The sequence below is a fragment of the Macadamia integrifolia genome, chromosome 7 (genome assembly GCF_013358625.1).
Source record: "Macadamia integrifolia cultivar HAES 741 chromosome 7, SCU_Mint_v3, whole genome shotgun sequence".
Lineage (NCBI taxonomy): Eukaryota > Viridiplantae > Streptophyta > Magnoliopsida > Proteales > Proteaceae > Macadamia > Macadamia integrifolia.
In genome coordinates, this window is record NC_056563.1 from 8,879,479 (window position 1) to 8,894,728 (window position 15,250).

The following is a 15,250-nucleotide window of genomic DNA, read 5'->3' on the forward strand; positions in this document are numbered from 1 at the left end:
TTTTTTGGTGATAGGTAAGTTAAAATCCTTGGTTACCAAATCCGAAATCAATCCTAGCGGAACTCCAAATTTCAGTGTAATTGTTTTATTATTATATTTTTTAATAAAAGGTTGATGACAACTATTCAATTGTTCTTACACGTTTTCTTAAAACATGAATAAATTCATTTCAAAAATTGAGTTTTCTAAACCAGGGAACTGAATCCAACTGGAACTTGGCTTCTAATTGAAAATTCAGCTTCCTAAATAAAAATGGAAATCAATAAAAAAAACCCAAAAGTGGGTCTAAAAATAGAAACCAAATCATATAAGATTCAAACTTTCATATATTGATTTTTATTTTGTAGGTCCATTACGAGAGGAAAAACAAATCGACAACCAAGGGCTGCCTACCTTCCGCGCATGGCGAGTCTGCTGGCTACAACATCGCCATTGCTAGGCAGCCGGCCCCAAAAAAGAAAAAATATATATTAACATATATTTTGTTGACATCAGCATATACAGGTTTGCAGGATCTACAAAAAAAGAACAAAAACGACCATTAAAATGAACAAGAAAAAGCTCACGGCTGATCATCACTTTGCACATATGCACACAACGGATTCAAGGCGTTTATGCATGCTATTGCCATCACCAATAAAAAATACCTAGAAGGAAATCAATAAAAAAAAAAATCCCTAAAAGTGGTTTTCAAAATAGAAACCAAATCCTATAGGATTCAAACTTTCATATATCGATTTTTGTTTTGCATGTCCATTATGAGAGGAAAAACAAATCGACAACCAAGGGCTGCCTACCTTGTGAGCATGGTGTGTCTGCTAACCACCTCGCCATTGCTAGGCAACTGACTCCAAAAAAGAAAAAAAAAATATTAACATTTCTTAACCACTAAAATAAACAAGAAAAAGCTCACGGCTGATCATCTCTTTGCACATATGCACACAACAGATTCAAGGCGTTTATGCATGCTATTGCCATCACTAATTAATCGGCAGCCCTTGCTGCCTGCCTTACACACATCATCCCAAATCAGTGGCTTTTGCGCACACACTTTATAATTCTTGAAAATTGTATTTAACAGCTCGAATGACTGATCAAATTTTTAAAATCATTATGTACAATTGAAATCATGATTGATCCTTGTTCCATGTAGTTAGCTCTGATACCATAAGTTAGAAAAACTTATGGATTCGAATAAAAAACCTAATAGAGGAAACCACATAGAGAAACAAGAACACAATGAATTAAGCAATATAATGACAAACATACCTGTTAAGTGAGAACTTTTCCTCAAACAATAGACGATCTTCTGCAGCCTTGCCTTTCACCTTTAGAATTCTCTCTCGTACGCACTAACTCCTATGAAGAGAGTTGATGCTTTCAAAATCGTGAAAGGTAAAGTGACGGCTACAAGGACCATAGTTTCCATTTATAATAGAATCATAAAACCCTAAATTATTCCACAATGGATTGGGTCAGAACCTGAAGTGGGTCAGATTAGCCTGGGCCCAATAGATCATTTTAGATCAATTAAGCCCATAAAACCCAATATGCCCAAGCTATGGATAAACTATAGTGACGGTGAAGCACATATTTTTGAATGTCCCCATGCTCAATAAGATTGATTTGCATCATGTGTAACAATGCTGCTATCCACCTCTAGCCCAAGGTTGCCCTTTTATGAGTGGATTTTGAAACGGGGGAAGGCAATCAAATTAACTTTTGGAAGGATAAGTGGCTTGGTGATCTTTTAATCATGGAGGTTTCTACTATGGGAGAAGAGTATTTCTCTGAAGCAAACCTCAAAGTGACTGATGTTATCTCAAACGCCCAATTGAGTCTTCCTGAGGTATCGTCTGCATTTATGAGGAATATCTATGGAAAATATTACTTCCTTAAAATAATATGGTGGATCGTTGCATATGGAGTTGTACTTTTTCTGAAGTATTTTCAGCTTTTACAGCCTGTGATTAAATTCGTGGCAGAAACCTAAGAATTCCTTGGTTTCCTATAGTCTGGGGTGCTCACTTGCAGCCAAGGCAATCTTCCTTTGCATGGTGTCTTCTGAATGGTTAACTTCCCACTGATGATCTCATATAATCCAAAAGCATTGCTCTTCCATCTCAATGCTCCCTCTGTCTGAAGCTTGAGGAAAGTTTACATCATCTATTTCTAGAATGTTGCTACTCAGTGGAAGTTTGGAATTATTTTCTAGCTTATTTTGGCACAACTTGGTGTCAACAATCTAGCATATCAGGCTTGGTCCAATGGTAGCACATAAAATGAAGAATACTCTCTGTGAAGGATCCCTGATTGGATGGCTTTGTTTTAGTCACTATTAACATCTGGAAAGAAAGGAATAATAGGATATTTCAAGGAATCTGCAGAATTCCAGCTTACTTATTTAATATGGTGAAAAGGAATCTCAAAGATGCAAACATGAACCTACAAGGTATTGTGAAGAGCCAAAGTGATCTTCTTTGCCACAGAAGGTTAGATCTTCAAGCTCAGCCAAAAAATAAACAATTTATCCTGGAAAATTTTTGGCGTAAGCCTTTTGCTGGATGGGTAAAGCTTAATGTAGATGGTTGATCACTTGGTAACCCTGGAAGAGGAGGCGCTGGAGGTCTGTTTAGAGATAACAGAGGCCAAACTATTGAAGCCTTCAATGTTTCTCTGGTATGCAATCCAATTATGTTGCTGAGTTTTGTGGCCTTGTGGAAGGAATTAAGAAAGTGAGGTCTCTTGGAGTCACTTATCTCTGGATTGAAGCCGACTCTGCAGCTGTGGTGGTGGCAGTTCAGAATAAATTTATCCCTTAGTTTGTTCTGCAAGATTAGAATGGTTTTAGCAGCTATGGATGTTCGACTCAGTGGAAGATATCCCATTGTTTCAGGAAAGCCAACGTTATTGCAGATTTTCTCGCCAAAAATGCAACAAAGCAAGATTTGTTAGGTTCCTTTATCTCTTTCCCTTCCCATTTCAGGGAAGAGCTGATGCATGATACAAATTCTAGACCCAAATTTAAATTTTGTAACTAGGGTCTGAGTTCTCTCTACTGATAGCAATGCTGAAGATGGACACTTCTCAGTTGCTCTTGTGCGTGTTATTTTTTCTTGTTTGAATTCTCTTTTAATAAAGCTCTTGGGCTTTTTAGCCAGAAAAAAAGGGGAAGGACTCCTGGCTTGACAAAGAGGGAATAACATATGATTCTTACAATCCACTCTGACTATCAGGTCTTGATTAGTTGCTCTGACTGATGTTGCATTTTAGCCATCGTCAAAGATCTCCACTACTGTTATGGATATTCAGCTCCTTTAGGCTTGTTTTGAGTCTTGTTATTTCCTTCATGTAAATAGGTTCAAGAATGTTGTCATGTATCACCTTCATCAAGGTTTATGGGACTCCATTGTAAAGCTTCTCAAGTCAATTTTTGGGTACCATAGTTGAGGTTCACTGTTCTCATAAAGCTTGTATAGCATTGCATGTGTGTTCTAAAGCCCATGTAAACTTTCTATAGAGAGATAGGTTCACATGTCAATGATATTATATATTTCCAAATTCAATATTCAAAGCAAATTACATAATATTGATTTGTAGGAAGGGAAGGCAAGGTTGAGTCCCACAATTCTAACACCTTCCTAGAATTGTCACATGGTTGTAAGGAAGAAGACTCTCTTCTCCTAACTAATTCCACTTTTTCTTGTGGAATAGATTCTCCGGCGAACAAGGTTTTATTTCACAGTATCAGCGCTGGTATCCTTCACCGGCCAATGCAGATACTTTTTTTTTTGGGAGGTAAAAAATCTAATGTATTACATAAACCAAATTGTATCTTCATTTGTTAGTATTTTGATCTAACATCTCCACTGAGTTGTCCATGGAGACTATAACCCTGTTTGAACCAGAACATGGATATAAAGGCTTGAAAATTGCATCTTACTTCAACTCCCTCCTTCCCCAAGTTAAACATGTTCACTTTTAAATCATAACTCAAAACTCTATAAACCATGTATTCTCATTATTACAATTTTTAAGTACCATGTAATTCATTATAAATACAGCAAGAGTATATAACACCCAACTCCCCCATTACAACTTTTAACCATACGGACTATAATAAATACAATATTCAAACACTACGCAAATCATAGCAATCACAATAAGAGATTGACAAAAATAATTCCCATTACAATTTTAAAATGGTGTATAAATAAAATAAATCCTTTGATAAAAAGTAAATAACTACCCGAAAGAATAATTCTATCATTTTATTGCAACCTTATCTGTTCGCTTAGTTATGCAGATTTGGAAGCCATTCACTAGCCGAGCTGAAGGAAAGAAAGACATATGATCCTCCTTCAGTTGACTCCACCTGATCAAAACATCAGCACATTATTGGATCAAGACCAATACATTAAAAAGAGAGAGAGAGAGAGAGAGAGAGAGAGAGAGAGAGAGAGGAAGGAGAAGAAGAATAACAGAAAGATAAAAATATCAGCTTTCCAATGATCAAATTGTCCCAGAATGTCACCAGATGATTAGATGGTGGATGATGATAGTCAAATAAGAATAAAAGTATTCATCTATAATAGCATGGCCATCCTCTTGGTGTACAAAAAGAAGATGACTACATGGTCTGCATTCTTTTTTCCCTTTTTTTTCATTATCTTCTAGGGCACTGTAATATAATTTGAAAGAATGGATGGGTGAATGTATGGGCTTATAGGCTTCTTGGTCTTACACAGTACAGGAATGCAAGTAAAAGGACCATCTATATACTCCACCTAGTGGACATCCTATTTGCAAAATTTGATCTAATGATACAATCAACCATAATCTGATCTAATTGACCTTCAATATCATTAGAATGAAATGTAGAACTGTCAAAAAGATCTACTATGTGCTGGTATTGGCAACTACTGTCTTATATGAATAATTTACATTCAGTAAAACTGTGTGCATACATATCTGTGTGTGTGTGTGTGTGTGTGTGTGTGTGTGTGTGTGTGTGAGAGAGAGAGAGAGAGAGAGAGAGAGAGAGAGAGTGAGCGAGCACCAGTATCTGGTCACAAAATAATGGAGAAACAGAGCAATTTGAAGACGTGCCAATTCAGCTCCAGGACAAAATCGAGCACCTCCTCCGAAGGGAGCATAGAAAGGGCTGGTTCTCCAGTTTCTCTTTGCCTTTGCTCACCACATCAGATATTAATATCATAAGAGAAGCCCATATATATGAACAAATGAATGGAGGAAACAAGTGCAGAGTAAATATAAATTTGAAAAAAATTAAATGTTGAAATCATGGGCAGTTCTGATTCAATAACTCATACTACCTCAATTGGGTAGTTCTAATAGCTAACCTGATTATCAGGGTCTAGCCATCTCCAAGGATCAAACTTGAGAGCATCCTTGTAAATGCTTTCATCCAAGTGAACTGCTGAAAGAAAGGGAACTACAAAACACCCTTTTGGAATGATGAAATCTGCTACACATTAAAACAAGGTTTTAATATATAATGAAGACAGTGGGGTAAATGCTCGATCTGATTATTAACCAGAGTTAATAACAGCTATAACCCCATTTAGAACACTAATTTTTCCAAAATCATCGAGTGTAATACACTTCAAATATGATGAATTATATACATTTGACTTGACAAAAACAGTTCATTTTTTTTCTTAACACATTATATCAGTTCAAAAGGATGGAAAAGAGAAAGTCATTTTGACTGGAATAATAGCAATGTTTACACTTAAAAGAGTTAACATCCGATTGCTTACTGGTGTTATGCTTCTGTTATTAACAGTTATAAGATAAGAAAACTCCAGCGTTACGTGTGGTCTAAACTAATAGAATGGGAATCCAAGATGTTTTCTACATAATCTGCTTTAACACTCCATTCAGAAGTTAAAATTGGCGCTGAATAGAAAATATTTAGCAGCTGGGATTCATGCTTTCTGCCATTAATCAATTCTTCTGGCCTAAGCACAACCCTGTGTCCAATGCCTCAACTAGAACATCTTTCTTTGAGATGGAATGGTGTGTTATAGTTCTAGGACAATGACGGGATGCACAGAGCTTATGAATCGCTCCTTAGATCCCAGACAAGGTTTAGTTTATCTTCCCTGCCCAAGCCATCCCCTAGAAGTGATAAGCATAGTTGTCACGGCGTCAAATTGATCCAAGGTGGTGGAGGGGTGGCTAATCGATTTGGTGATGAATCGCCCGTTATGGCGTTGCCATGGTTGTCAAATCGCCCATATGTCATTTTTTATTTTCCCTATGTTTGAAGTTATTTAATATGCTACTTTTTTATTTCCCCCATTTTCTAAAGTTATTTAGCATACTACAAACCTACAATATATACCCTATAACATATAAAACTAACATTAAGCAACATCAAATCATCAAAAATCAACATAACCCTATCAAAATCACCCTGCATTTTACAAAAAATCAACCGCCTAGTGAATCAAGAGTGACCTGACGTCCATGGCGGTGCCATGGCGACCGCCATTTGTGAGTCACGTAAATCGTAGCACTGTCATGAGCTTCTTTTTCCACTAGGATGCTAAATCGCTGCCTTAGCGACACCTAGGCTACGCCATGACAACTATGGTGATAAGTACAATCCCTTTCCGTTTCTTACTCGTCCTCTCTATACATGTAATTCCAATTGTTCAGAGAAGAAAGAGAGAGGATGCAAATATGGAAGTATTTACCTTGGTATGAAATTTCTTCTTTTGCCTCTCTCATCAGCCATATTGCAATCCCACCCAGTCGAAGTGTTTCATCAATAACCTGTTGAAAATATGTCCATAAAATCTATAAATAAATTGTATATTTGCAATTATGATTGCATGACATTGACGGGCTGTGGTTGTCCATAGGTTTTCACCTTAAATTTTTTCATGACTAGAGGCAAAACTAGGCATTCTATTCATATGGTCATCATATTGTGTGTGCTCATAAATGTTGATTCAAGGACACAAATATGAGTGTACATATTGTGTGTACATTGAATTTGATCAAATAGGAACCTTGAATGGAATACTGTCAGTTGTTGAAGGACAAGATTCCTTTTGGTAGTCTTTGATTGATCTCTAGATCTGAGAAGTTCTTATCATTGCAGGTAAATATTATGGGTTTTGGTGTATCACTAGTTGATGTCCTTCGGACTATATATATCGATACACTGGATTCAAAATGCTTTGGCTATGGGCGAAAGAGACGCTCAACACAGGATTCACTCCCATTTATTTGAGGAATATCAAGAGAGAGTATCTGGACATGATTGGATGAAATTCTGGATCCGGTTCACATTTTTCAAAATGTTTACAAAATTTTCTCAAAATTATTAATACATATTAATATTTAATTTATAATATTTTTGAAACATTTTAAGATACCCAATCGCAAGTTCAAATTCTCTGTGCGACATTTCGACAAACCTGGGCCATGACAGTTTTATTTCCATGCCTAAAGGTTTGTTATGTGATATTGTTGAGTGGAAAGATTAGATCGATATTTGACTACCACAACTCTGGGAAGAATAAAAATTATATCCACTCATATTATACTTGTTGGTATATGTCTTTGACTGATAATTATTGACATTATCTGATTGGTAATTATAGTGGATTTTCCCATTGGGATCATAACTCTTCTCAATACTGGTGGCCAAAGATTGTACGTACAATGATTTCATTATAAGAGAGATATTTATTAATTATTGAAATATATATATATAATAATTGATATCAGATAAATATGAGCCGACCCAGTGGTCGAAACCGTAAGAGGATGAGAGAGAATGAGTATATCATGTGTTACCCATATTATGGACACCTCAATCATGAGGTGTCATTTTTATAAACAAAATGTATTTTAATTACCTATGTAATTGACACCTCAATCATGAGGTGTCATCATTATCTTTTGTTAATTAAAAAAAAAAAAGTGGCAATCATGATATTAAAACACTTTACCTTTTAGCTCTATATATGCGTTTCTCTGGATTCTGAGATTAAAACAAAACGGTAATGTATTACGGAATCAACTTCTCTTTATTGTTTTCTTTCTATTGAAAACAATAAAACCAGCTTGAGGTCAAAAGGGACTGAACCCATTGGAAATTACTACGTGTCTTGGCTACAGTACTGAAGAAGGGCTACCATCCCAAGGAGGTGTTGCACTTGAGGTAATGATTCTCCCATTCCATGAGACGGAATTTAATTAATTCAAATCCCTATCCTAACAAATGGTTGATCCTGTTAGATTGGAAAAGAAATTCTTATTTATTCCTAGACCCTATTATGACAACATAACCTGCATGGTTTAAAATCTAGAGTAAATAGTATTACAAATAGGAATTGATTATAACTAAAACTCAGGTCATGTGGTCCCAATAAATGTTAGGATACCCAACTGGTGGTTTCAGTAATGAGACTAGATGAAGACAGTTGAATAAACATGCATTAGCATATCGATTCAACCCCTGCCCCCTCTTTTTGTGGGTGTATGTGTGTGCTCTGGTGGTTTGAGGAAGGGCCAAATAATGGATCAGACTTAGGTTGGATCCAATTATAATCAGTTCCAGATCTGATTCACTAACAGGACCAGATCTATATTTAAATCCAGGACAACCCATTATTGTAGATCCAAGTCTGATATAAAATCTTGATGGATCTTAAAAATAAATCGGTATGGGTTGTGTATTCAGATGTAAACCCTCTTTCAGTGCAGGATCCAGGTCCAGACAGTTATGACCATGATAAACATGTCTAAAACAAACTGTACTCCTCCCTCTTTTTCTTATACAGTACTTTAAGTTTGCATAAGGTAATGATTTTCCACTTTCATTCATCAATAAGTGCAAATTAAATCAGGCACACAACTTACGCATTGTGTGAATGGCATATTTTTGTAATCTTCCCAAGTAAGCATGTCTTCACTAGAAGCTTTTTGCAGTCTATCTTGTTCTTCCTGTGAGTGAGAGAGAGAGATTATGAGAATGATATTTACTATTACAAATTAAAAAACAGAAATTTTTTTTGGAAAAGCCCTGAAGTGAATGTCAGAAGTCAAACCCAACTCAACATTTCAGTTTTGAAAGAAGGCTGTTAGCACAAAATCAATATCTCAATGTTGAAAGAAGGCCCTTATTTAGATGTGTTGCTAACAAAAAATGATGTATTGGCTAAGAGGGGAGGTCACCTTGGATAGTTAACCCCCCCCCCCCACACACACACACACCCAATGTATATATATATATATATAGAAGTAGTTCTTAGCCTTCAGGGGATGAGAAACATAATTTACTTCATTTTGATAATCCATCACTATCCAAAGAATAATTTTATGCATATTCATGAAAAAGAAAGCGACGCAATGGAAACTGGTAAGTGAAAATGGGATTAGCCAGTGACAATTGTATTGGATGAAGTCTATGGAGGTTCAAGCACAACACTTGGGTTTGAAACCTGTCTCCATCTACTAACCATTTAACTGCTGATTCACTACTCAGCCCATCAAAAGCCAAATAAAAAGAAAAGTAAAGAATTATCCCTCCTGTTCAGCAAGTGGAAGGGGCAGCTCTGTAGGATTTTCATTTCATAAAGACTAGGTAGTAAAAGAAAATGCAAGCATAAAAATTAATATGCAACAGTGAAAGTAAAATATCATCTTACGAAAAAAATTTGGCATAGTGATGTAAAATCAACTTAAGAGCTAAAGTGGATTTACCATCTTACCATTAGCTCCTTCAGTGCCATGGGAGATTGAGTGAGATAATATACAGAAAAAAGCATAGTTTTTGCCGTTGTTTCATTCCCAGCAAATAGTAAGTTGATAATGAAGTCCGCAATAACATCGTCTGGCAGATTTTCTTCCTCCAGTAGTCTCCCAAGAATGCCATTACCAACTTCTGTCGTTGGTTGTTGCCTGATTTTCTCTATTTTCCTGTTGATCTTATTAATGATAATCTCCCTTGCCTGCTAAGGGTAATACATATATCTATCAGAAACTTTACTATCTTACGATTACTACAACAGACTCCTACTCTGCAAAAAAATATATATTTATAGGTAGAGTTACAAAAATTGTCTCCAGAATTTGTATATGATATGAATGTTTATTGGGTGAAGAAAGCTTTCAAGACATTTCACCTGCATTGCAGTGCCATAAGCAAAACCAGGCAATTTGATGGGAACAGAAAGGCAACCATCAGCAAAGTCCGAAAACAGTTGGGACATCTCATTTATTTCTGATTCATCTGATACTCCCAGTAGTTGATTAACCATCAGATGAATAGCCACCTACACTCAAAATGTAATAGAGAATATTAACCAGAAAGATACTTGGATCATTTTTCCTTTTCCATTTAAATTACTCTCCCTATCATTCCTTGGGGCTCCATTCTATTGCAAGGGAAACAAATAGAAGGGAAGTAAAATCAAATTAATATTAAAGTGGAATCATTACCTCACAAGATGGTGTAACTAACCCCAAATCTTACCAAATTTGGTTATTAAATTTCATTATACTTTGCAATCAAATTCCATTGATTTGAAAAAGTAAATTACATTGAAAAGTATATCTATCTATCAAACATGGTATGAGTTTCAGGTGGGTTACACAATCATGATTACAAAACCTTCCTTTTTCTTTTGATTTCACTTCCCTTTCAGTTCCCTTTACTTGAAACCAAATAGATCTTGAGGAAATTAAGTGGTCAGATACAAACAGAAGAAAACTGAAATTTGGGAAATTCCTCTTCTCATTTGTCTATGCATAATATATGGAACCTACTGACTTAGGTACAGCTCAGTTTGTCAAGATGTTGTCCAGTTACCTACGACTTGATCGACCAGGAGGTCTAAAGTGTGTAGGCATGATATAACTAGGCAGCCCCTTTGTATCCCAGTTGCGATCCTAGGCCATAAGGCTACAGCCTAAATGTGCCCGTCAGACAAATCTATCGAAACAGAATGCCTTTTTAAATGGGTTTTGTATGCTCTAAATATGGTCATTATTTATTGGCTTTATACCTCTGAGGAATATAGACAACAAAAAAATAGGTGGGCTATGAATCTATAATCATCTAAGCTACCAGGTAAGTCTTTGCTATGGTCAATAAGCATATTAATAACCTCAGAACTAATATGCATTATATACACACTCAACCTTGTTAAAACTGAAGGTCAGAAAATGAAAACTGAATTTGATTAAGAGGAGTAGATGAATGATGAACTTTCATAACAATAAAAAATTTAGAGGCTAATTAGGGCCAGTTTGGATGTCCATATATTTAAATATCATAGATCACAGTAAAAGCATAAGCATTGATGGATGGAAAATAACTAAACCAGATGATTCAGAATCATTTTGTGGGAATCTTCTAGATGCCAATACAGAACCATCAGTTATCACTCAATCCCAAATCAAAGTTTGTGCACAATTAAAAGTAATGCCAAACACATATTAGGGTTCATCCAATCAAGGAGTGACAGTCTACCATACAATAGGGGAAAAAGATTCACTTGCCTTTCTGCAAGTATCCTCAAGAAGAATGAGTTGACCATCATGAAAATTCAAGGTCTGAAGCATAACCATCTGGATGTCCTTTAAGAAATTAAACTTGAGCCTCTCAAGCCTCATCATGTTCACAGCCATCCCATGTAGTAATTTTTGTTGCTCCCCTTGCACAGTGATCACCCCATTTTTTCCAACCAAATCTCTAAAAGACTTGGGATAATTTGATTGGAATAATTTCCCTTCGTTTTGCATTATAAAGCGGTTGAAGGCTGGATCAGCTGAGACAACAGCCAATCTACCGAACAGGCTACATGAGAATATCCTTCCAAACCTGCACCAATCAATGTATAACTTAAGATTGCTTATGAACTCCTGAAAACAGAGAAATATGAACCTAAAAAGCATAGATTCAGAACTAGTCAATATCACACTTTGGCAGATTAAGGAGTGAGTTCAATAAACATAAAAAGACTATTTTCTGAGCAGCAATAACTGGTAGGAACCTTATTGAGACATTTAGAGAGAGTATGCAGGCTCCATGAATCAATTCAAGCATGGAAACAGATTTTAATAAAGGTAAATTGACTTGAAGGTCATTTTCCAACTCAATGATTTACATGGAGTGCTATAATCTCAGTTTGTTACAGTGTCCCTGTGAATGGAGTAAAATTGTAATCCATGGGCTCAAGCTTGTATTACTTTTTGTGTTGCATACTCTTTCAAATCAATGAGGTATCTGTTTTGGACGATGTTGGATTCTAAGGCTATCTTCAAAGGAAATGGGGTAACAGAAATCCACATTTTCTTCTCATTTAGTTGGCAAGAAAATTCTTTGCTTGGTACGTTTTCCACTTTCCCACGGAAAACTGGGGAAAAGGTAGTGTGTGCCATTGAAGCATGAATAGCAGTTCTTGAAAAGTCTCCCCCGTTAATGAGTATCATTTTTATTGATTTTTTTCTTGAACACAGCCTTACACTCTCTGTGGACACTTGTTTACTTGTTCTAAGTTTCCTTCTTTGTCAGGGGATACAAAATGGTCAGTTTCTGCAAGGCTTTTGGCCAACCTAAGCACACCTAATGACAACCCAAAAATAGCCCCAACCTGATCAGTGAACAGGACAAGTGGTTGGCACAAGAGGACCTGTATCTCTCTGGATTTACAATGGTCCCACTGTTGAAAATCTCCTTCAAGAAGTTATACAGCCATCAATAACTTCTTCAATAGAGACTTCTTTATTGTAATCCATACATCACTTTTTGATTCTGATGGAGAAGCCTTAGAGGATTAAATGCAAGAAAAAAATTATTCCCCTCAATGGTGATTGCTCTTCTTCTAATCATAGACATCTTAGTACTAGTATGCAATCCTTTTCTGAATGAACAGAATATGCCACTCCATGAAAGCAATTTGATTCGACTCTGGGGTGTAAATAGGTTCAGGTCTTGCTAGATTCTCATAGGCTTGAGCCTGAGCCCTTCTTTTGCATGATTTCAATATGAACCTGGGCCTATGTTCTGACTAATTAACTGCTTAGTTATATTTGCTTCACTTTTTCCCCCCTAAAGCCAAGTATCAATCTCAAGCTAGGAATTAGGTGAAACCAACAATAAAATCACTAAGAAGAAGGGAGATGGAATTGTTTTTACTTTTATTTTTCACTTCTTTACATACCTTTTAACCTGGTCTTCAACAAAACGAGGTGGATGAGAGCTTGCTACAGCACTGTACCAGGCAAAACTATCACCAAATAATGGCCAACCTCTTCTCCCAGGTGGCAATTTGGAAATGTCTCTAGCAGTTCTTTTTAACTTATATTGTAGATATTTAGCAAGTAAAACAGCTGAGAATATTATTGCAATAAAAAAAAACCATGTCACAAAATATTTTTCTCCCATCTTATTCCAAAGTTTGACAAGAAGTCGACAAATTTTGCAATCCAACTATAGTTTCTCGTAGATGGATGGGAGCTCAGACCTGTAAGAAGAGATCATCAAATCAGTTGAGCCTGATGATAAATAATTGAATATTTACCTCCATAAGTAAATGAATGATGAAGTAATTTATGACTATTCCACTTCTTTTCAAAGAAAATTACACATAACTTGATTCCATAGTACACTTTAAGAACTAGATTAATAACCAACATCACACAAACTGTAATAAATTATTCCACAAATAGATCAACCATTCTTTCTAGATACACTTGAGAACTGGAGTAACAATCCACATCAGACAAACTGTAATGAAGTATTCCAAGAACAGATAAATCTCATGTCTCATGAAGCTTATATAAAAGGTGCTTCAATTTTCAACAGGTCCCACGGCTAGGTTTCTGCTTATAAGCAGATGAAAATTCAAGCTCTCATAAGTCATTACTTTAGTTTAGACTACCTTTACTTTCCTGGGATAGCCAGAATATAAGTTATATCATGCTATTTCAATCCCACCCACCCCCCCCCCCCCCACCACCAAAACAAAAACAAAAGATATTGAAAGTGTCAATCAACAAAACCTTTTTAGAATTAAAGGGGCTAAATTATGACTACTGCCACCACTCCACCTCTTTCCTTTTATAAGGTCCTCTTATCTTGTGAGATTCTATGAAGTTTGTGAATGATGACTAGGGAAAATGTAAACAAAGAAGTCCATTTTTTACCACAAGCAATTGAAACTACCCAGGTAGCATATGATCCACAAGAGACCCTTAGTCAATCATAATCAATTATTTCAATTGATTGATAGGGAAAAGGGACGAGAGGGGGGTGGGGGACGTGTTTCCTACTTAGAGCTTTTAAGGAGCAGTATGAAATCTTCAAGTGTTTTTTTTCTTCCCCTTTTTTAGTTTCTGCTGCTAGGGGAGGTGTTTCCTACTAAGAGCTTCAAGGAGTAGTATGAAATCTTCAAGTGCTTTTTTTTTCTTTTTCTTTTTTTTTCTTCAGCAGCAGCAGTTCAAGTAAAAAAGGAATCAAAAAGAAGAAAATGAAGCAAAAGCGTAATCAACTCCGAAACTAGTAAAATTTGTATGTATAAAAGAAGTGGAAAGCAGGGGGATTTTCTAACCTTCACTACCATGCATTGGGAACTGATGGCTTCGTCACTAACTTTGTCATTTCCATACCTCATTTCCTATTTGCAGATGAAAAAAAGCCCCTGAAAGAAAGAATTAGCTAAAAAAAGTGAACAAGGAAGAATGGTGGTGGTGGAAGCAGATCAGAAGAATAAGCTTTCCTCTCCCCATTTCCTGGAAACATAGACAACCCATAAACTTTACAACTCATAATCAATGATGAAGCACATACAATTGTAAAGGATGAAAAGAAAGCATCAAATCAACAAGAAGAAGAACAGTAATGCAAACAATGGCATTCAAGCTAGTTGTGTGAAATGAAGACTACACAGGTGAAAACTTAATGATCTAAGCAAAACCCATAAACCAAGAGATGAAAAAATACATTCAAATCCTTGAAACTGAGTGAGTAGAAGCATACATTTGGGGTGGCAGCAAATAGTGTGTTCCCCAACACCTCTTCCAGCCATTGCTGAACCTTTAAAGAGCTCAGTAGAACAGAACCCAAATGATATTTCCCTCTTATAGTCAGCATTTAATTCCATCCCTTCAATAGTTTGTCCGTAACAGGAATTGATCTTCAAATCCAACATAAAAATATAACACGAGTGATAATTCAATTCTTCCCTGTAGTCAATAGATA

General features: G+C 36.1%; 1 protein-coding gene across 1 annotated transcript; it reads right to left on the reverse strand.

Moving 5' to 3' along the window:
• Positions 1-4,090: 4,090 nt before the first annotated feature.
• On the reverse strand, positions 4,091-14,924 carry LOC122083353 (abietadienol/abietadienal oxidase). Its single transcript, XM_042651115.1, has 10 exons — positions 14,601-14,924; positions 13,212-13,514; positions 11,548-11,869; positions 10,170-10,319; positions 9,756-9,995; positions 8,905-8,988; positions 6,726-6,804; positions 5,364-5,485; positions 5,060-5,187; positions 4,091-4,375 (listed from the first exon to the last, which is right to left on the reverse strand). Exons 2-10 carry the CDS (start codon positions 13,433-13,435, stop codon positions 4,267-4,269), a joined length of 1,458 nt encoding a protein of 485 aa, XP_042507049.1. The 5' UTR covers positions 13,436-13,514; positions 14,601-14,924; the 3' UTR covers positions 4,091-4,266.
• Between the last annotated feature and the right edge of the window lie 326 nt (positions 14,925-15,250).